This window comes from Saccostrea echinata, unplaced genomic scaffold (assembly GCF_033153115.1).
Source record: "Saccostrea echinata isolate AGI-Se365-2 ecotype Australia unplaced genomic scaffold, CSIRO_AGI_Sech_v1 ptg000005l, whole genome shotgun sequence".
Lineage (NCBI taxonomy): Eukaryota > Metazoa > Mollusca > Bivalvia > Ostreida > Ostreidae > Saccostrea > Saccostrea echinata.
This window is the reverse complement of record NW_026889754.1, coordinates 10,835,226-10,859,539: the sequence shown is the minus strand read 5'-3', so window position 1 is coordinate 10,859,539 and position 24,314 is coordinate 10,835,226. Positions and strand designations below refer to the sequence as shown.

Here is a 24,314-nt window from a genome sequence, read left to right as displayed (position 1 = left end):
TTTTTATATACTTGAAGTGACTCGAAGACTTCCAATAACAACAAAACGACTGACGTCATGCAATTTTCTTGGCGGGAGTGTAGAATTCTAGCCGGAAAAAATCTGGACTTCTTTATATACTTTAATGAAAACCCGAAAACTTCGAAAGAGCTAACGTCATGCTTTATTCTGGTTTTCCACGAGTGAAGTCAAGGTACTGCCAAGATGACATCTTCGGAGGAAAAACGAAAGATGGATGAAAATCCACCACCATCAGACAACTCTGTAACCATGGTGACTGGATTTATCCACTGCTTGTCCCCAGTAAAAATTTCGGCAAACGGGAGCAGATATTTTAATATGACAATACAACGAAAGGATGAATACACCGTTGCCGTGTCCTTCAGTGCCTCCGCACACCAACAAATGCTAGAAATGTCAAAAAGCAAGTAAGTAATTGCTTTTTTTCAATACCATCAGTTGAATGTATAGATTTTTTTTCATTGTAATTCCAAGTACCTAGTTTTCTGTATTCTTATGACGTATTTTCTCCGAGTTATCTTCCTTGTACGCCATCTTCGAGGTGACTAGCTGCAATAATGTAGCCCCCCCCCCTTTTTTGGGGGGGAGAAACTTGAGACGATGTAGATCAAAATTTGCAGGAAATCTTAATAATAAAAAATTGATAAATAAGGCCTTAATACTCTTTATATTCAAAGTAAACGTTGACTAGGTTGACATATTGGTAACGTCTCAAATTCAGCTACAATCAATATTGCTAGAAAAAGAAATCAGCTGATTGATCAAACACAGATTTGACACGCAAAATATGCACCCGTGGTTAAATTGAATGGGTCAGTCGGATTACTGGTAAGAAATTGTTTTAGGCCTATTAAGAACATTTTTCTTCTTTTCATGCTGAAAAAAAAGCTCATTTAAGAAATGAATCGGAATTAATAGCAAATACATACACCTAAATATTTACATCTGCTATACATTTTCTAGTAAGCCAACAGTGAAATTGTTTTCAATACCATTTCCGGGATACTACTAAGCGGAGTACGCTAGATTACGATAGAGTACTTTAGAGTACGCTAGAAAAAAAGCAATTTAATATATAATTAGACTGTTTATTTATGCATATAAAACTTGATTAAACAGTATTATAAAACGTATAAAATAATATATTGCAATATTTGTCTCAAATATTTGTTTTTTTTAGTGAAAGTTTGACAAGAAAGCAACATTAATGAATCAATGCATTAAAGGTTATAATCACCCCGATCTCAACTACTATTTTTTTTCAGACTTATTTCAATTAAATTTTATTTATCAAAGATTAAATTAATTACATTATAAATATTTAATATTTTTCACATGAACAATCAAACATTTAAAGTTTTTCTCTATATACATCACAAGTCACATGGTGTCGAGGATCCTTAAGGTAGAAATACAAACAATATTAAAAGAAAAAGAATTTGACACTTTTCCAATTAATTCCCACATGGTCCAAATTTGACAACTTCAGCAATGGTCCCCTGAGAAATCAAAACAAAAACCATTCAATTTTTATGACCCGCCATGAATATGGCCGGGGCATATAGTGTTTGTCATGTCCGTCCTTTTGTCCTTCCATCTGACCTCCATCACACTTTGCGTTTAGCTCAGTTCCAATGTGGCCCATGAGCCTCTTGTTAAACTTAATATGCTGATAAAGTACATAAGTATGCACTTATACATAATTTTCTGAGAATTTATCATCTATATCCAACTTTTTAGACTTCAATTTTAATGTAACTAATATATTAAAGGAATTCTGATCAAATTTCATACACTGCATTAATTACTAATATACCCTTTGTGGGCCATTCATGTCCTCTTGACAATTCAGTGTTTTCCCTAAGAACCGGCTACTAACCAAATTGACGGCTTCAATTGACAAAAAGCTTTGAAATGAAAATTTGTTGTAAGATCCACAGAGTTTCTGTTTATAAACCTCAGCCCCTGGCCTGTTACAATTGATCTCTAACCCTTTGACTTTGAGATAAAGGGAAAACACTAACAATTTCTAGTTTTATCTTCCAGCAATTTAACAATATAATCATGATAATATAAAAACTAATTCAAGAAAAATTATTAAAATCTCTTACAGTAGAAATATTTAGACTTGGCCTTGTTAAATGTGTACCTAATTGTAGTTATTGTACTGTTTGTAAAACTCTTTCTTGGTTACATTTCAGAACACCAGTGTCACTTCATAATGTACAAATGTCACCCAGTCTGAAATCAAGCGGAAAATTCGATGTCAAATATAACCATCGCTCAAATATGACCCCTGCAAGAAATTTGGACTTCGAGTTCCAGTTGCCAGAGCATTCGAAATATAGAACCATAAAAGAAATAGAGGAAAACCTCAATGCTTTCCAGAAGGTAAAAATCGGATGTTAGCTCAATTTCTGAGAAACAAACGTTAAAAATTTGTGGAATAAATAAAACCTAATTAGTTTTAAAAATAATGTCTCAAGAGTATACAGTAAAATAATTTAATTTTGTTTGTATTCTAGCCTCTGATTGGTTAATATCCAAAAAGGAACACAAATTATTTCTGTATAACCTGGTTTGGTATTGGGACACACCCCCCTGACAACCAGCTGAAACATCTGTATCCTTTCCAGTCCTCGGGATTCATGGAAAATTCCATATTTAATAAATGTACCTTTAACTTCAAACAATAATTCGATCTTACCACATGTAAATAAACAACAAAGCTGCTAGGCCTGTGTATTAGTTTTTACCTCCCCTCGCTTCCCATCACTTCCGTTACTATGGTTGTATTATTAAGCGGCAAATTTGAACTAATAAAAAGCAACGAAATTTTACACCCATAGTTATTTAATGATTTTAAAATTAAATTATAAGGAATGACTTTAATTCTTGGCCAAATTATTCGAGTATAACCTGGTTTGGGTCAGTTTACGCTGTTTTATAATCCGCGAAGGGTCAGTTTACGCTGTTTTATAATCCGCGAATATAAAACAGCGTAAACTGACCCAAACCAGGTTATACTCGAATAATTTGGCCAAGAATTAAAGTCATTCCTAAATTATTACCCCCCGCAAACGAAGTCTGGGGGGTTTATAGGAATCAGCTTGTCCGTCCGTCTATCTGTGCAAACATGTCCAGTCCATATCTTTCTTACGGAGAAACATGAGAATCTACTACATGACACAGAATGCTCATGACCTAAGGGTGTGTCATGACCTTGACCCAAGGTCATTTGGGGAAGTTCAAGGTCACTGGAATAAAAATTTCTTAATTAGTGTCCAGTCCATATCTTTCTTATAGATAAACTTGGGTAAGTTCCTAAAAATTCAGTTGCTACCTATAATCTTCATATATTTTTTTTTTAAATGTAATCAAGTAAAACTCTCATTCAATGAGCTGCACCCTTAAAATATATTTCTACCCCTCAGCGGGGCCCTTGCTGAGTGGTCAGTTTTCTAGTTTTGTCCAATAACTACCTGTGTATCGTCTGAGAATATAACTTTTTGCCACTGATCAGAATTCCAATGTCTTTTGCCTCGGCACCACAGTACTCTCCGTTGTCAGTTAGTTTACATATTGTCCGAGTTTTTTGGATTTTACCCTGCCTGTATCCTAATTGATGCAATCTACGTCAAACAGTTCTACTGGACACGTTTGTTAGATCATTTCTGTTGAAAGTTGATGTAAAATTTCCCAGAGATTGTCAGCGATTTGTTTTAGGAATTTGATTAAGTTTCCGATCACCCCTTTCATCTGTCACTCGTGGCCTTCCACTTCGAGGGTTGTTTTCTACACTTCCCTTATGTTTAAATTTTAACAAAACTCGCACCACTGTACTTCGATGGATTCCCAATGCTTCATTTATTTAATTGTTGTTAAATCCCCTGTAGTTAAATAGTAGAATCCGCTCCTTTAATTCAGTTGACAATTCTCTCTTTTTCTTTGACATTATTTACGTTCACAACAAGCTGGAAATCGTATGCTCAAGTTAAAACTTAAACATTCCAGAAATTAAATCATATCCCGACTAATTCACACCCCGAATTTTATATACAAAATCTATTTCATTATGCGTCAATATTTAAAACAAATTTGAAGCAAGTTAAACATGATGACGTCAGCCATGTTTGTTGCAATACTTTTGGCCACTCAGTGTAGTTTTACGTTGTAATTTAAATAATAAAATACTTTCTTTGGTTGTTAGTACGGGAATTAATGTCGCAGCTATTGCAGAAAAAATATATAATTTTTTTTCTGCAACTGCTGCGACGTTAATTCCCCGTACTAACAAAGAAAGTATTTTATTGTTTATTTTAAAAAACAAAGTAAAATTAAATGTGTTTACTATTGTTTTTAAGATGAATATGCCATTGTATGTAGAACTGATGGAACAGCCATTGTTCAAGAAAACACACATGTGGCTTGCTCAGTGTCGTTCATGCACTCATTAATGGCAATGGGTTTTCTTAAGAAATAAAGGAAAATACATACAGTGAATGTAAATATTTACTTATAAATATTTTTATATTTCAGACTTGTGTCAAAGTAAAGATTTTTGAAAAAGCAGAAGCAGATACCCAAGTCCTCAAGTCCGGAACAGAATTGAACAAGTGTAAATTAATTGTCTCGGATATTTCTGAAACCATTCCTCTTACAATTTGGGGTGAAGAAATACAGGAAATCAAGGTTGGCGACTCCTACTCCATAACGAATGTCTCGGTCCGATCATATGATGGGAAAAGTTTGACAACTAGTCCAGACACTGTTCTAGTAAAAATTGACGACATTGGAAAATGTCTATACAGTGTCAAGAAATCAGAAACAACTAATCATTGATTCCGTGAGTTGTGCCATCACTCATGTGGGTATTGCATGTCACAAGAGCATCGGGTCGTTTAATGCAGCAGCAACTTTTCTGAAATGTGCCAAATGTGGGATGAAGCAGAAAACTTAAGGATATTAAGGAGAGATTTACAATCAACGATTCCGTCATTAAGGCAAACAGCATCCTTAAAAGTTTCACTGAAGCAGACAGAATCGAAAATCATCTCTTGTTCAATCAAAACATCATAGTGGAGGTAGCCACAAATGAACCAACAGTTCTGGAAATAATTAACATTGAGTGACTTCCTGTCATTGTCCTTGCTTTACCGTCACTTAACATATAGTTATCACCATGAAAACTTTGGATTTACAGAAACAATGTGACAGATAACATGGATAATGATATCGCCTTTTATTGCCAATTCATGAACCAATGCAATGCTATCCATGTCTTGTTTTAAATAGATGGTAGTAGTAGATTACTCCAGGATAGACGGGTCTATCCTGGAGTATAGGGGCCGTTATAGACGGTAAAAAAATGTCAAAAATGTCAAAAATGCAAAATGCGCTGGACCGGTCTATCCAGGCGTATAGGGGCCTTTATAGACGGTAAAAAAAAAGTCAAAATAAGAAAGTCTATACAGGATACCGTATCAAAAAATCCAAAATGCGCTGGACGGGTCAATTAAGTGCACTTTTTTTTCACCCTTTTTAAAAAAAAAATCCAAAAAATCCACAAAAAAATTTCAACAAAACCTTTTATTATTGATCCAATCCAATCCAATCCAATACAATACAATACAATATGAAAACAAGATTAGAGAACAGTCCTATTACAACACGAAAATCACAAATTTTTTATCAGTGTACAAAAGGATTTTTTTGGGTTAGTCACCAATACCCAGGACTTACACAGTGTTGGCAGCGATTCAATTATGTCCATTATGACGTCATTATCACACAAAAACAAGAAAAAAACATCAGAGAAACAGTCCTAACCGGAATATCACAAGGTTCACAAAAAACATGAAAACTTACTGTTTCACATCCATTATTCACAACAAAACTGTCAATTATTTTTCTGGAGTTTCAATTTTAGTTTCTCCTTTACATTGGTATTCTCAAGTTTCCTTTTGTTAGTGCCTTTGGTAGGAATTTGATGTTCCTGATGTTTTTTCTTCTCTTGAGTTTTCTCTAATTTTTGTACTTCTTTCACTAATTGTTGATCATCTTCTGGGCATTCATTAACCCAATGTCACATTCTTCCACATTTGTAACACAAATCCTGTTTTTTTCTTGGACAGTCTGGAACCCAATTTCCCAACTCTTTACAAATGTAACATGGATCTGTTTCTTTTGTCTTTTTTCCTGTGCTGCTACTGCTGCTACTCTGTTTTTTCTGATAAAATCCACCATTCATTTTCTCCTGGATGTTAGTCACTTTAACTTCTAATCTGGATAATTTTCCCCTTATCAAACAAAATTCACTGGTGTTATACTCTTTTAAATCCGTCAGCATTTTAATAATTCCATCCAGAGTGGTGGTTAAGATGCTCATATCTTCTTTGGTCATGGGTTCTGGTATATTATAAAGTCCTAAATCCAATCCGATGGGATCTTGTGTATCAGGTGCCGTGGGTAAGGCATATCCTAATCCACTACTCTGAGGTGGAATATAATTCTGACCTGTAAGATTATTAAGATTCATCATTGCTTCTGCCATGTTTATTCTTTCTACAGGTGTCAAGACTAATGCTATAACTGACTGAACTCTGAGTTTATATACCTTATGAAAAACTATTTTTAGCTTTTTGTTACTATAATTATAATAGCACGAGATCCTATTCTTAAAACACCTGCACAGGTGAAATTTTGGCACCTATTCAACTTTGAAAAACTATTTTTACCTTTTTGTTACTATAATTATATATATTAATCACGAGATCTGATTCTTAAAACACCTGCAGAGAGGGGTCATGTACTTAATCTTGGCACCGATTCAAGAGTCTTAAAACACACCTGTGTAGTATAGTACCGTGTGCAAAAAAAACTTAACTTAAGCCCTATCTTTACCTTGATTGGTTTTATTTCTATAAATAGAAAACCAAAAAGTATAAATAAGGTCATAAAAAACATTTCTTTTTTAAAAATCATTGATATCATGTTGAGACACTATCACACTTTAGTGTTGGAAAGTTATGATACTTTAATGCAATGTCTAGAACAACAGGAACAACCATTACCCCCCGAAGCAGAACAAGTGTTTCAGAAAGCAGACATCATAGAAACCACTCAGGACTTGTGGTTACAATGCCTGGCTTTATCCCATCGTACGACAGTGGGGAGATTAGCGATTATTCATTTCCTATGTCAACGAATGAAAAAGACTTTACCCGAAAAAATGTACGGGATGAACATGATGCAATATTTACAAAAACCCTACAGTTTTCTATGTCATCCCCAAGGGAGCAAAGTGATTCTACTTTGGAAAGAAATAGAAACGATGGAGAAAATCTGTATTCAATACGGAATGAAATCTCTGGAAATATCAGATCTACTAAAAAATGTGTGACGTTTAATACAGACTTGAATGAAATTTATGATTTACCCCCCGAAGATCGGAAAAGTGAATGGATGACTGTAGTAGCTGATCGATTAAGATTTCAGAGGAGAATTCAACACTTGGAACAATTGTTAAAACTAAAAAAATAAAAAAAAGAATGAAAAAAGACACTAAGCTTTTTTTTTGTTATTATTTCTATATAAATAGGACGCCATCTTGTGTCCTTTTTTAGACGCTGAGATGTTTTTTTTGTTTTGGTCTTTTTATAAAAATCTAGACTTTCCCATTGCAAATAAAGTAGATACCAATGATTTTTATAAGTTTCCAATTGTATTCATGTCAACATTTTCATCATTAAAGATCAGGATTGAAAAGAATCGTATAAGCTCTATACAAGTCTAGACACTGATTTTCTGAAAATGACTGACCTTTGACCTCCCTTGTGTTTATGTTTAGACCGACGCTAAGTTTATTTCTACACTTGTAAGGATTCTTTTGATTTAAAAACCCTCTCAACACTTTTCCTTAGGTTCGATCTTATGATAGACATTAAGTTTTCTTGGTGTCACACTTTTAAAAGTTTAAAACTCTTTATTTTACGTATTCAGGTCACTCAAGGTTAGGCCTTCGCTTCGGCATGAATGAGCCTGTTCTAAACAACGGAGGAATGTCATGTATGAATAATACTGTGAAATCATCCTCAAAACTTACCTTCATTCTTTCACTAGAAGGTTTGAAACTATATATCATTCCATAATATGTTATTTAATCCAATAGAGATATTCACAAACACAGAATAACACAATTTTGAATTCTCCATGATTTTTTGAGCTCTGTTTCATCCGGGCTTTTAAGTGCTTTCTTTTCGGGTCGCGCTGTGTGTATAAATACCAACGCTCGTCAGCTGTTAACTGTCATTCGTTATTAGCTGATTTCCAGCCACCGTTACGATGACTGAGGAAAATTTCCATGAGGAATTGTTCCTTATCCCAGGGATAAAGTTGGTCTGCTACTATGCGGTAGAACGTATTTCAGACGGACAAGAATTGCTAAGGTGCCCAATGATGCGGGTCCGGATTAGTGACAACAGCCATGCGAGAAGGATATCAGCAACCCCCTATGACAGACTGAACTCTAGGAGAAGAAGAAGAAGAGAAAGATCACCCTCACCACCACCACCAAGACCAGCCTCACCACCGCCACCACCACCAAGGCCTATATACCACCCCAGGCCCCAGGAAGAGGGAAGGAATTTTTCAATTCCCGATTCTCCTGATTCCCCTTCGCCATCGCCTATACCATCAACGGTGGATGAAGATTATAGTAGGGAACACCAGCAGAGCCACCAGAGCCAGCAGACCCACACGAGGTTTCAGGGCTGTATCCCCAGCTGGGGATTACAAGCCCCAGTCACCACCATCTTTTGTAGCCTGTGCCTCTGTGAGGAAGAGGAAAATAACTACATATGTGACCAATGTAGACAAAGGCCCGCATGTTACCTGTGTTCTGCCAGGATTATAGATAGATGCCTACCCTGTCCATTGTGTCGCTATAATCCGTTTCCTTGGAGAGGATTTGGCCTGCAGCCCCACTAAGGGAGTAAACCCTTAAAGAAAAAAATCAACAACGGCCCTTTTAAGGGCCACTTCAATGATTCGAATAGATACCTTTTTGATACACAGTTGGTTATAATAGAAACGTCTCATAAAAAACACCCATAGGTCACTGTTGTTTAAAAAAATTAAAATTAATTTTTTAAAAAAGAAATAAGAAATACTTTTTTAAATTTTTTTTTTTATTTTACACATCAACATTTTATTAACACACAAAGATTATTTTTTAAATTTTTTTTTATAATACACACTGGAATAAATTTTTTTTAATGTCACTTTTTTTTAAGCTGAACAAAAATAACATTTCTCTTTTTCTTTTCTATGAAATTTCTCCAGGCACAATTTTGCTGTTTCCCATTTCTCCAGTAATTCTTTGTTTCTCTCCTCAGGTTTCAGAATTCCATATTCTTGATAGTTGCCACCTTGCCTGTAAAACATTCTTTCTAATTCGGGTGTACTGTGGGACATATCAAATCTTGCTGTAAGATTAAGTTTATGCACATCCAGTCCTCCTACAGGTTCTTTCATTTGAATGAAACCCCTGATTTGATGCACTTTTCCTGTCCAGGGATGAATTTCCTTTTTTAGGATCAGGTATTGAATTTCATCTTCAAGGTTCAGAAAAATGTCTATATCTTCTATTTCTTCGTTCACTTGATTTAAAACTAATGTCCAGTTAATGGCTACTCTGTAGCTTCTATATGGGTCCTTTGGGTCATGGATCTTCTCATTTGCTGGCAAGTAAACATTACAGGGTTCTTCCTCCTCCTCCATAGTTTTTAGTTCTATTCTTCTTTTGGAAGGACTGGAATCATTTACCTCCATAGGCATGATCATTCTTTTTTCTAATAATGGTATTTTCTCTTCCTCCATATCTTTGGACTTTTTACTCAAACTCATCCTCATCAAACTGATTTTCATACACCTTATCCCTTCGTATTTATACCTTTTTTGTAAGTTTATTTTTAACTCTTTGTGTTAGTTTATTTTTAACTCTTTTGTTACTATTTTTATATATAGGAGCATCAGTTTCAGATTCTATAAAAAAAACACCTAGGCAGCATTTTTTTTTTCTTTTTTTTTATTTTAAGAACAAACAAACAAACAACAAACAACAATAATAATAATAACAATAACAATTTTTTTTTTACAATACATTTTGATAGAAACATTGACAAGTTTGTCCATGACCTGTTGGTCTTTTATGATAAGTGTCTTTAAACCATTGAGCTACATAATGATCTCTTTGTAAAGCTGTAGGATGGTCAAAGGGAAATAACCATTCATCTGCTTTAATTTTCTTGATATGTCTTTGATGTAAATAATACACACAATATTGTCCACACACATCCGTATTCCAATCTTGATATCGATACGGATTATAAATCCATTGATGACCATGACGCTGGATAAAGTCTTGAATTTCTTTTTGTAAGGGAGGAAATCCATAAGAATCAAAATATTCTACCACTGGACTGCTTACATATAAACACACCCAATGTTCTCCAGGTTGATCTTGAGGATCTGTATTGACTACAATGGCTTTTTCTCCAAATTTTAATTGATCTGGTAATAAATCTAAAGGATACACTCCACCAAACGAACTCTTTAATTCTCTAGATAACACTTCTCTCAACTGTCCTGTATCCATTAATAATCAATGCTCACTTCTCTCTGTTTGTTGATTTCTAAGAGGTTATCAAATTCTGCATACACCACACAATTTAAAGTGGTAGCCGTATTGTTAGTAAATTGGACTTCTACTCTTAAATTTCCTGTTTCTATGAGATGAAATTTATCCGATTGGGCTTCTTGATCTTTCGTGAAATCCCAGCCCCATAAAGTGTATCCGTTTTTATACTCTTCTAAGGTAATGTCCGGAGCCCAATCTTCTCCTAATTTTCCCAAAGCTTGATACATACTCAGATAAGATCTCAGATATAAATCTTCATTAAAATTAGGTTCGAAACAACGAGTCATCATGGTCTCTCCATTGATACTAACATCTAATTTTTTAATCCCAAAATTTTGAAAATTAAAGGGATTTTTAGTTTTATCTCCATTAAAAGCTGCATTCTCCACAAACCCTAAAATGAGCCTTTTTGGCATCTGGCCTTGAAACAGATGATCCGTAATCTTAGATTGAGTTCCTGTAGGTATGGTAAAACTTTTGACTTCGACTCTTCTTAATGGATACTTGGCTCTGTAAGTATTCAAAGTTTGATTGATCTGATTCATTAAAGTAGGGGAAGGTTTCACTTTTCTCACCCACAAGACCATACTTAATATTTTGACTTTTCCCGTATTGGCTTGAGCCGTCATCATGTAGAAATCAGGTCTAGCTCGATTAAATCTCAAACGGACGTCCACTCCGTTCGGTAGAAATCGATCTTGTTGAAACAAATCCAGATGTAAACGATCCAACAAAGTGATTTTCTTACTAGCATCTATAGCTTCATGACGTTTTCTGTATCCTTCGTTTTTAGAATTGGCTGGGTACGCTGGGATGATGGGTTTATTAATGGTACAAGTATCATGAGCTACAGCAAAGGCCTGATTAGCAGCCACTCCCAGAGCTGCTAGCCCCCTTTCGTCCATATGTCCTGCCGTATCTTTTTCCCATAGACTACAAGCTTTCATTTGTGTGGCTAAAGTTCTGGGTTTGTAAGACAGTAATTTCTCCAGATAAGCTTTGTAAGGATAAGTATCGGTCCCTGGAGTGATTATTTTTCCATTGACATTGACATCAATTTCCGTAAACAAGGAATGTAAGATATTATTCACTGGGGCTGTTTTAGCAGGATCTCCAGCCAGATCACTTCCATCATTTTGGACAAATTGACATACCATTTGAAGATAAGTTTGAGATAAATCTAAATATTGATCTCCTTGTCCTTTAATTTCAAATTCGATCGGAGCTGTCTCTGAATCTAAAGTACTAGAAATAGGGTAATATTCTTCCCATTTGGACTCTTCTAAAGCAATATTAGTGGGAGGGACTTGGAACAATTGTAAATTGTCCATCCCACAAGCACAGGAATCGGGTTGTAACATGATGTCTGTCTACTAAGATTGATTTTTCACAAATGAAACTCTTCTCCCTCACACTCCTCTATTTATAGTCTCTCAGTCAAAGACATCTAAAGACCGTGTTTTCTTCTTCACTGGGGCTGTTAATGGTACATTACCTCCTTGATTTTTTCTTTTTCTCTTAGGACCTCCTCTAGCCAACAGAACTCGTTCTGTCTGTTTTTTTCTTTTTTTCTTACTATCTCCTAGATTCATTTTTTGTTTCACCATTCCCGACGTATTTTTCAGGGCTTGTATTCCGTGAGTTTTGATAGCGTCTTTTAAAAATCTCTTATTTTCTAACACATCTAACCCCGTTCTAGCAGCAGCGGTCAAGGCATGTTTAGCTCCCGTTTTCAGTAAATCCGTAAAAAATCCTTCCCCTCTTTGATGGTTTTTGGGGGGTGGATAATAATAAGCTGGTGGGGGTGGGGGTGGTTGCTGTTGACCCCCTCCTAATATTCCACCTAATAGATTACTGACTAGTGGAGCTGCTAATTTTAACACCGGAGCTAAAAGACCAAACCCGTGTCCTTTTTGTCTTAATAAACCTTTATGATAAGTCCAACCGTGTCCTCTCTGTCTTAATATTCCTGGATGATACTGCATGGTGATCACTGTTCTTAAAAACTGACTTTTCTGCACTCTGAGGACTTCCTTTTATACCCCTTCTTTTTAGGGCTGAATACAATATAGACAGCATACCAGACAAACCATGACTCCCAATAGGATGTAACAAAAAAGCTGTACACTCATCTCAGTACACTTTTCTAAAATGAAGTTTGACTAGAGTTTTTCCACTTAAAAAGGGCATGGGTTTTCCTAAAGGTGTCATGATGTGTATCTCAATGGTATCAAAATGTTTTTTACTCAAAGGGAGATATTCCGCACGGATGGGTTCCAATTTACATTGATTGTCTTTGTGTTCAAATTGACAAGGGACCACTCTTAATAATTTCAAGGCATTCGATCCTACGGTCTGGGGTTGAATCAGATCACAATACACATACATGGATTTTAAATTTCGATATAAATCTACAGTGTCTGGAGCCAGATAACTGATGTTAATCCATTTGGTCGTGTCTTCTGTCCAATTTTCCGGGACTAATTTAGAATCATGAAATCCTAATTTATAAGCCAGACTTAAGGGAAGACGTACAAAGATGGGAATTTGACGTAAATGAGTGACATAATTCACTTGATTGAAATCTTTCCGATAATTAAATTTCATTTCAATTTTTGAGGGTTTTTCTTCTTCTTCTTTCAGGTCTTGTATCACTGTCTTTAAGCTCTGTTTTAAATTTCCATACACATCATCATCGTCATCACTTCCTTGATCTGTGGGGTTTTTTTTCTCTGTCCATTTGTGATACTTTTTCCAGATTTTTTTCATGGTCTGTACTAAACCTTCATTGATTTCTGCCAGGATAGCTGTAGGGTTAGGATAAGGTCCCGGTCTAAATCGAAGTCGATACAAATTCAATTTCTCTTTAGGATCATAAGTACCGATTAACCAATAAGCTTTACTCCAATCTACTAAAAGCTGGGTTTGTTGAAAATTAATGGGGGTACTTTTCAATAATTGAAACCGTCCCCACTGGTACTTATCGGGGTCCTCGAGATCCAGTTTCTCAGATGGTGAAACGCCTTTAAAAAAAGGTGGAACTTTTTCCACTATACACACTTCGATATAAGATTCATCCTGACTTATATTTTCTATACTACAAGGATAAATCATTTCGGTTAATGCTACTTCCCATTGACCATCCGTTAAATCCACAGATTGTGGTAATAAAGTTTTAAATTGAGCGGTCGTATTCCCCGGAAAAGATTGCATGGAGCTATCACTGGGTAATGTCATGTAAAAACCACTGTTCTCAGCCATGTTTAGTAAGAGACTGAGAGATATTTACTTCTGACCTTTCTATTTATAATAATAATAATTTATACACATTTCATTTTATGATTTATTTCCTTCATATCTACATAAGGGACAAAGTCTGTAGCAAGTCACGACAAATTTCTCGACACATTTCTCACAGCAAGGATACTGTCTACATTGTTGACACTTCCATCTCCCCTTCGTATTTTCCTCCCAGCAGGTCAGGCATTTCTTTAAATCTCTTTTTCTCGTTACTTTGACCCATGGGGGCACCATATTCTCTACCCCGAACTTCCATGTGAAATATTTAATGCACCAGCTACATCCACAGGTCTCCATAGAAGGGGGATCATCCACAAACCAGTGAGGAAAAGTCATTTCACAATGCTCACAAATTCGATAAGTTCTGTGATGCCATCCAGGATAATCATACACCGTAAATGTAAGCCATTGGTTCATTTCCCTATCACAGTAATGACAGTAATACTTTTCTACGTCAATCAAATACGCCAGTCTCCACGAAAAAATCATGATTGAGCGCAGTGTACTCAAAACTAAGCTTTATATACCTTTTTATTTTTAGATTTTTGTTACTATATTTATTTTTTTTAGCACGAGATCTTATTCTGAAAACACCTGTGCAGTAGTGCCGTGTGCAAAAACTTTTTTTTTTTTTGCTGAGTCATTCATACACAGGTAATACACAAATCTTGGCATCGATTCAAGTATATCCATTGTGACGTCATTAATCACACTAAAAAAATGTGATACAGATCAAAAAATAAGACTTGTAATTTTTTTGTGTGTTTTTTTTATTCATAATAACAACAATCATAACAAAACAATCATATTAATAAACATTCAAAACTTTTGTACACTTCTTTTGTTTCATCTATGGGAAAAGATCTTCTCATGTACAAATATTCTGTTTCACAAGCACAGTCCATGATACTGTATCCTTTTAAGAGCACTTTCAGATAATCTTTAATACACTCTTTGGCTCTTTCCATCCATTTTCCTTGAATCCAAGTCCTTTCTGGTCCCTTTTGTTCGTGAAACAAGACATATTTCACTTTCCATTTGAATTCCTGATACTTAGGTTCCTTTCGACCCCCTAATATTGCCATCTTATGTGTTATTACCCATGGATGGTCTGGAAACTTCATTCTCTTATACAGGGTGGCATCTTTTTGTTTTCCTGGATTCTTATCTTTGAAATCTTGAATACATTCTTGTTTGTTTTTCATCCATTCTCCTTTCTTAGTAGAACCTTTCATTTTCCAACGATACTCTGAGCTTAAATACTCCATTGTATTTTTTTTGTGTGTGTGTGCTCTGTCTCTCTCTGTCTCAGTGAAATCAGAAATGATCAATTTTTTTGGACTTGTTCCATTTTATATACTCAATGGTGTTTCTATTTTTAGACTCTCTGGATTTGTGTCTATTTTTATATATACTCTATTGTGTCTCTATTTTTAGACTCCCTGGATTTGTGGTCTTCTTAGGGGTATGATGTATCATCGTAGGACTAGGCATAATATAACCTACGGAAGAACTCACACAGACCATCCAATATTCTCGATTAGTATCATGTAAAGCTAACATGACCACACTGGTAATGATAAGAGATACACATATCAATAATTGTGCAAAATAAACAATTTCTTCTCGAGGCACTTTCTCTCCACAAAATTTCCAATGGGGAGTTACTGAATGAGATCCGTTTGGGGAATCCATGAATCGAAACTAGGAGGATATCCTTTCCACCGCACTTTGACTTCTTGAATGATTTTTTTCCCTACACGTCGCTTTTTATACCCCAAGATTTCTTCTACTTCGTACACATCATCTTTTTTATTAATCTGTTGTAATTCTTTCTCGTAAAAAGTGCCTTCTAATTCCTCACCATGATCATCTTGGATTTTATACACATAAGGATATCTTCCAGGCACTCTTTTAGAAATGGTGAACAATTCTGTAGTCCAATTGGGTAAATATCCTTTTTCAAAGGTGCGTTTAGCTTTACTAATGCGGACCCGATCTCCTTGTTTAAATTGAGGTTTTTTAGGAAATGTTTGAGATTTTTCCCCATATAAAGTTTTCCAGACTTTCAATACATTAGAAGCATTCACTTGAGCTGGTGCTCTTTTAATACTTCGATGATAAGAATGATTGTAAGCATATACTAAATCCGGTAAGACGTCTAAATATCGTCTGGTTTTATGACGAGTGAAATAACGCCACATGCGTGCTTTGAGGGTTCTCTGAAATCGTTCCACGATACTGGCTTTAGTGTCCGTATTACGAGTGGTAAAAAAATGAATGGATTTAAAAGTGTGTAAGAATTCTTTATTGGTAAATTCTTTGCCTTGATCGGATTGAATGCGGATGGGACGTCGTCCGTCTTGTTGAAAAATCTCTTGTAATCCTCGAATCATTTCTTTTCCTGTTTTCTGTTTTAAAGGCACTACCCAGGCATATTTAGATAAGACGTCAATGGCACACAATAAAAAAGTATATCCATCATTATATTTCTTTAAACTGGACACATCTGCTAAATCTAATTGCCATTGTTCATCTATATCGGTCACTCTAGTTTGTTGTCTGCGGAATTTTCTTTGAATGGGTTTATGTAAAGTATAAGTATCTTGTTCTTTTAACCAGTCTCGAATCTTTTTCAGGGAAATTCCTAAAGGTTTGACCTGACGATACAAAGCTTGTATTCCTCCGTACCCTCTTTTAGGATCATAATAAATCTCTTTTAAAATATCTTCCACTTGTTTCTTTTTCATTTCTTCTTAGGTAAAGGAAGCCAATTTTCTTCAATTTTTGCTAATTTCTTTTCTTCTTCTTCGAGTTTGGTTTTTAATTTCTGTCGAGCTCTAAAGGGACTATATCTGGATCCTACACTTGTCCCTACAGGAGTTGAAATGGGTTTTTTAATGACGGTTCCTGGATCTTCTATAGGACTACTTACTGGAGTGTCTAAAAAGGAAGAAAATCCACTATCGTCTCTTTCTTGACTTTTAGGAGTACTGATTTTTCCAGGTTTCTGCATGGCTTTTATAAGGTTTCCATTACTCAGGTATTCCAAAGGAGTACGGGTCTCTTTTAAAGCTTGAGCAAATTGTTCTAATCCTGTAGGAACCGGATGATTTTTCAGAGTATGAGATCTCATACTATCAGCCATTAAATCCACAATGTTAGAATTGGCAACTTTTTGACCTCGATAACTAATTTCACCTTCTTTATTCCAAGTTAACACTTTAGGGTTTTTCTTTAAATGGTTTAATAATAATCCAGCTTTTCTTTTCATGTTTTTATTGACGGTTTGAAGAATTTCATCTTCAATCTCAGCTGGGGCTGCTGGTGATCCTGTTGCTGCTTCTGCAGGGGATGGGGGTACTGGTGCTACTGCTGGGGGTGCTCCATCTGCTGCTGCTGGAGCTCCTGCTGCTGCTGCTGGTTGAGGTGATGGTTGAGCTAATGGAGTTTTTGGAGGTTGTTGTCTAGCTTTTTCTAAATAATTTCTATAGCGATGAAGTTCTTGACCATATAAAGCGACTTTTTCTTCTGGGGTTAAATCTTCACGTCTTGTAATGTCCTCTAATTCCTGACCTAAACTGAGAGTAGTTTGAAATTCAGGAGGTTTCGGTAATTTTCCTTTAAGTTCATTCAATAAGACTTCAGGAACTAATACCATTTTACGACTCATTTTCCCCCTAGGAGAGATGCTGCTCCTATTAGTAAAGGACCGAGTAAAAGAGGGAAGAGGCCTCCTTTTTGCTGGACTAACAAAGCTCGTCTTTTCTGAATAGATTGAGGTTGAATTAGTCTCCTTAAGATGTGTTTCTTTCCAGCTAGTTTTCGTTTCTGAACCGAACTGAGAGGTAACACTCCTTTTAATAGGTTGTACACAATCTCACAAATCTTCAGAATACAATCTCCAGAACAATGTTTTAAAATACTTGTCTTTAAGGGTGAAGAATAATGAGGATTAGATAACACTCTTAAAAGAGCCCCATGAGATTTTAATCTTGTAGAACAACAAGTCTTCTTCTTCTTCTTCTTAGCCATCCTTTTCAAATAATGAAGAGGTGTCCCTCAGTGTGTCCTCCTTTTATACTCTTTTAAGGAGGAGGAGCATACATACCATGTTTGTCTTTCTCATGTTTATCTCTATTTTTTTCGGTGACATAGATTTTGGAACAATATCGGCATTTATATCTCATTCCTTTTGGAAGTTTAGGTGTAGAAGCAGATAAAGGTTGAAAGCGGGCTATTTTAGGAGTCTGTATGGGTACTTTAATTCCAGGAGAAGGAATTCCAACATTAACTTGAGGAAATAAATCCGGGGCTCTTTGACTGCCTATGGGTGCCATAGCACGATCCATTCTCATTTCAGCTTGTTTCTTTAATAACTCTCCAATAGTTTTTTGTCTTTGTTCTTTATAATACTGATTAATTTCATTTCTTAGACTTTTAGGCATAGCTTTACGTTGAGCTGGAGTTTTAGGTGGACCTGGAGTTTTTGGATTTTTTCTTTTTTTCTTCTTCTTTTGAGTAGGTTTTTTCTTATTGTTTGACCCCCCACCTAGTCGAACCATCCAATTTGGTAAAACTCTCTTTTTTGTCTTTTTGTTCTGGACTCTTACCACTACACTTCTCAAACGACGAGCACGTCGTTTTTTAGGGGTATTCCATTTAAATAAATGACGAATGATGACTCCTCCTAAAAATCCTGCTCCGCCACGTTTTAAAATAGCTTTTTTTCTGTCTTCCTCGGTAGCTGATTTATCAGCGATGATACCTAAATCTTGACGATGATGATCAATAAATCTCTGAGTCTGTTTATTAATGGGTAATACTCCTTTCATTAAATTTCGAGCTCCCATAGCAAACCAATTCAATAAGGCTTTACGCCCTAATTCAATTAAATGAGCTCGCTTAGCAGGATCTTTTTCCCGCTGTAAACGTCTTAAAGTTTTCACTAATTTACTCTTGGCTGATGGTGCCATGATGAGAGTTGAATGATAAATGACAAGGGTGAGGATGATACATTTTTATTTATACTCTTGAGGCATGTGTATAGTTAACCATTCAAACAATCGACTTCTCAATCTGTATTCGTCTGGGGTGTGTGGACTCAAATCCACCAAGAGATACCCATGAGGAACATTGGTAGCTTCTTGATAAGCGGACATCAAATGAGGTAAGGCTAACTGACGACTCAAGACACTGATTTGAGATTTGTCTCGGGGATTTTTAAACAAGACTAAATAATGAGCATTCAAACTAATGGTGCGATGTGATGCTGCCCTATCAAATAAATTCTGAGTGATGTAAATCACACTGGTATTCCGATGATGAGCTTTACGGGTAAACCAATCCACGATGGATTCAATGGCTTTTCCTCCCATCATGTCGTCAAAAATGAGTAAGTGTGGTATATTTAAATTAGCCACTAATTTCTCATCGTCTTCGGGAATATTTCGAATGAAAGACACCCGATCTCTTAGAGAAGTGTAAGCAGGTTGCCATTCCCGATAACACCACACAATTTTTTGTGGCATGGGGGTAATCCAATGTAAATTTTCTACTAATTTCTTGACAAATTCGATTTTGCCAGATTTAGAAGGTCCTGCTACCACCATGGTAAATTCATGTTTTAAAAGAAAAGAGGGGAGAGGTGTCTCCTCATGTTGCATGATGACAAATGAAGACAAAGGTAGTTTCAATGCTTTATTTATAGTCAATAACCATCATTTTTAATAACCATAAGGTAAAGTGTTATAATCTTTCAAGATCTGTCTCTTATCGTAAACAATTCTATATTGTTTTTCTAAAGGTACTGTCTTGACTTGATGATCTCGGGTCCTCTGTATTTTGTAAGGATAAGACACTGTGACTTCATCTATTTCTTTCTTGAGCATTTTTTCTAAAGTCTCTAAGGATACGATATTAGAAGCCCGATAATTGAGAGTTAATCCTTTGACTTTACACACGGAATTTCCCTTGGAGGTAAGGTAAGCATAATTTTTGGGACCTCCAGACATGAATTTGATAATGTGATCCCCGTGCAATTCATCGGTCCATTCTCCTAAACTGTTTCCAAGAATCGGATTAAATTGTCCTTCCTTATGTTGGTAAATGATACTATCCGTATCGAAATAAAGCACCCGATCTCCTAAAGGTTGTAAAGTCTCGTAGAGGTGTAATCTGGCATGAGCGGTAGTGAAACAGGCCAGTATTATGTTTCCAAAGGGACATTCTTCTACAAATTGATTTTTGTCTTGATAATTGACTAACATCATATCTAAATCCGGATTTTCTTTATTTTCTAAGAGTTGGATCCCTTTAATCTCTTTGGTCGAATCTTGTAAGAGTTGATGTAATTCCTCTTCTTCCGTTAAGTATTTCGTTTTCGGTAATAACAGGCGTTGAGCAAATTTTCCCCACAAACAATTTAAAAAAAGTTTAGCTATGGTTCTTCGCACTGGATTTTTTTCAATACTTAACCAATCCATTCTAATCCCTTCTTTTTCTAACACTTGACGAATGTAATTTAATTGCTGTTCTTCCGTCTGACACTCCGGTGGAAATCCAGACGCTTCTTGTTTGATCTTTAAAAAAGTATCGATGTAAGGTCTGAATAAATCTGTGCTGCTTTCTGGAAAATGCCAAACTTCGTATATCTTCTCTAAAGTATACCCCATGTCCAAGGCTTTGTGTAATTCGGTGGTCACCCAGGTACCTGTGAGACTGCGTTCACGGGAATTGTGTCGACATCGATGTTTAGGGTCTTGTTGTTTTGCACACGTTCGGCATAAGGGAAATAATAACTTACCTCCTGTGCGATAAGGTAAAACGGGGTGATAGAGGCCTCGAGGTGGTAAGACCCGACAATGAATGAGTCCAAAATAGGATCTGACGTCTTGGAATTGATCGGTAATGATTTGAGGATGCCCTACAGGAAAAGGTCTGTGTTTTAACACGTAAGGGTACAGAGAACAAACGTCTATGTATCTCATTTCTCCTTCCTCACAATATAATCGTGTAGCATTAGTCCGACCTCCATACAAAGCCTCTCGGGGGTTTAAAGGATCTGAAATGTTTAGGTCTGATAAAAAATTCTGTAAAACTTCATCTCTTTGCACTTGTTGATCGAATTCGTGCTCCCAGATAGAGGTGACAGAATAACCAAATTGCTCTAAGACTGATTTCCTTCTTAAAGTTTCTTCATATAATTGTTGGTAAGTCCATTGGGGTTGATGAGGATGAGTTTCGGTCTGTAGATTGGAAAAGCAGGTGGGACATCCGTGCCAATAACATCCGTAAAATTCGTAGACGGTGTGGTTATCTTCCTGATATCCGTCTACAGTATAACTCCCGATCTTGACTTCTCCCCCGTTTCTCGCATGTTGGATGTGAGATCCACTCTGTTGACTCAAAAAGGTTAACCACCGACAGGCTTTGGCCGAATATTGACGAGCAGGTTGATATCCCAGGTTAGGAATGATGGCAATGGTATCTTCGGGCATAAATCCTCGACGGTAAGCTAAATTGGCCGCACTGGCAAAAGTGATAGATTCCTGAAAGGGATCTACATTCACTAAATTCTTGAGGGTGGCTCTAAACTGAGCACAACACCGGCGTAAAATATCGACGTCGGAAATACAATACTCTAAAAATTCCTTCTGGAAATCAAACACTTTTCCAGCTTGTTGATCGTACCATTGGAAAAAAGCTTGTCGTCAACTTATAGACATGTCGTCCGGATTGTAGAATGACGCAGGTGGATAAGGCCCTACATAATTCTGATTCTGTACCGTATTAAAAAAGTGAGGGAAATACCCTTTTTTCAGTTCGGTGAATCCAAAAGCGGAAGGCATCTTGGACAGAGCAAAAGGTAAAAAATTATAAGAATCGATGAATTTCAATCCAAGGATTTCCATAGATAAGATTTTACTCCCGTTTTGAATGACGGTGGGTTTAATGCAAGCAGAATGCACCAGGTAATTTAAAATGAACTGTCCGTCATATCCTTTGAAATTGTGAGCAATGATGATGGCCTCGTCGTGTAATAAAGTACCATGCTTATCTCCTTTGCTGATGGGTTGTAATAACCAGTCCATGAAGTCTTTTAAGGTATTTAATCCTTGAAACACATGTTGACGGGGTCCCATGTGCCGACAATGAGGACAAGGATCCTCAATGGGTAAATGCCCACAATGTTGACAGACCCGATGTGCTACACACAGATTAGGGATGTGAATACCGTTTTCCTGGGTACATTCGAAATCGAAATAAATGTAAATCTGTAATGTCTCTTTTCCCTTCTTCTTTTTGGGAGGTTTCTGTTGAACGTAACACTGATGATCATTCTGTACAATTTTCTTACAGATCTTACATTGTTTCCGTCCTCCGCATAAGTGATGAGATAATAATTTTTTAGGCATCCATTTCTGACATTGGTCACATCGTCCCATCAAATTACAAATGGTTGTTGTCGTATTTTTACTGTAAGGTCGTAAATGATTTTCATAACAACCTCTATTCTTAAAAAATCCCTGGCAATGAGGACATGAAATCTGGCTCCCGTCTTTAGGGCATGGAGGGTAAGATAAACAAAAATCACATCGAAAAGGACATTTGGATCGATGGTCTGTGATGTTTCTGTACCCTACATCACAATGATCACAATAATATTGACATCCTGTGATACCAGGCATGGATAAAATGGCATGGTAATGATGATCTTCTAACAAAATGTTTAAAGAAATTCCTTGTCCATTCCCTTTGTATATAGGTTCTAAGGAGAATTTAGAAGACATAGACTTGATCTGAAATATTTTCAGTCGATATTGAGGATATAACACTTGTTGTAATTTCCCCCATTCTTCGGGTCCACAAGATTGATGAATATCACACCCGGCTTGTTCCATGAGAGCTTTAGCTTGATTTTTCTGATCATTACTCCTTACATCTCCTACCCGCATACGTTTCCATCTTTTTTCCCATTCGAGGTCGGGATTTTCTGGTTTTTCACTGTGTAACCGGGTGATGACAATAGCTCTAGCTAAACACATCTTATCCCAGGGATTATCGATCTGAACGATAGATTTTTTTCCTTTAAGGAAAGTGTCCTTATTAATCATCAGGTGTTTGGTATTATTTCCACCACTTCCTTCTGGATATTTCACATGAAACATGTCGAATTCCAAAGACCCGTCTCCCAGTTTAAAATCTTTTTTAGATTGTTGAACGGCTTCTATTTTGTTTAAAATGACCTCCTCGTTCAAATGTTTACATTGGGTAAACTCGTACCAGATTTCAGATTTCAAAGAAGGATGACGTATGTTCAAGCGTAAGTAATCGTTAGGATTACACTGCATTTCATATTTGACCGTTTTTAACATGTCTCTAAATAATCGCCGAACAAATCCTTTGTTTTCTTCTTCTGGAAATTCCTCAAAATTGATATTGTATTTATTTTCTTGGGCTTTAAATTTTCTGGAATGTCTGGTGGAATCTAATCTCACTTTATAATACTGAGAAATGGCCTTCGGTTTCCCTGGTGGTGAATGAGGTGACGGTAAATGAGATGAAGAACTTGGTTGTTCTTCTTTATTTACATGACGTAAGGCTTGTACTTGTTGATGACGATTGGCTTTCTGTATTCTTTGTAAGTACAAGGCATTTCGTTTTCCAAGATCTAATTCTCTATCTCTATTGTTATGAAGAATTTTATCTAATTCTTTCTGTCTTTTTTTCCATTTCTTAACGCAGCTAGGTTAAGGACGCCCATAAAATATACGCCTTTATATATTCAGGGAAAATGAATACAATTTTTAATATTTTTTAACAGCAGTAGTTTTGATAAATGTGAATTGTGGTGAATGCATTTGTATATATCGGGTCTCTGCTGAGTTCGGCCAAAGTGACATCGCTTACATCAGCTGTTTGTCACGTGACAGGTTTAAAATTGGACCATATATGTACTACTACAAAGATCGTCAAAGTTCAACGATATACGGACATTCTTCCGCTATAAAATTTATTTTGTTTTCTTTGAGACAAATTCCTTAACCCGAAAAGTGCTGGGAGCAACTTCCTCATGCTTGAGAATTGTTTAAAATTTAGCCGTCTTTCTATAAACTCCAGACAAAAATGTAATACGCATTGGAATAATGTTAGATTACGGAATAAATAAACAATGTACAACCAGCTCCCAGCACTTTTCAGAACAGTAGGAATAATGGCTACACGTGTTTAAAAATTCAGAATTTATAGTGAAACGGATATCGTTGAACTTTTGATATTTTCTAGGGGCTGG

The 24,314-nt window shown here is 36.1% G+C and overlaps 1 protein-coding gene across 1 annotated transcript; it reads left to right on the top strand.

Moving 5' to 3' along the window:
* The first annotated feature begins 204 nt into the window (after positions 1 to 204).
* LOC133179879 (uncharacterized) lies at positions 205 to 4,863 on the top strand. Its single transcript, XM_061314567.1, has 3 exons — positions 205 to 428; positions 2,223 to 2,412; positions 4,561 to 4,863. The coding sequence occupies exons 1-3, from the start codon at positions 205 to 207 to the stop codon at positions 4,861 to 4,863; spliced, it is 717 nt and encodes a 238-aa protein (XP_061170551.1).
* Positions 4,864 to 24,314: the final 19,451 nt, after the last annotated feature.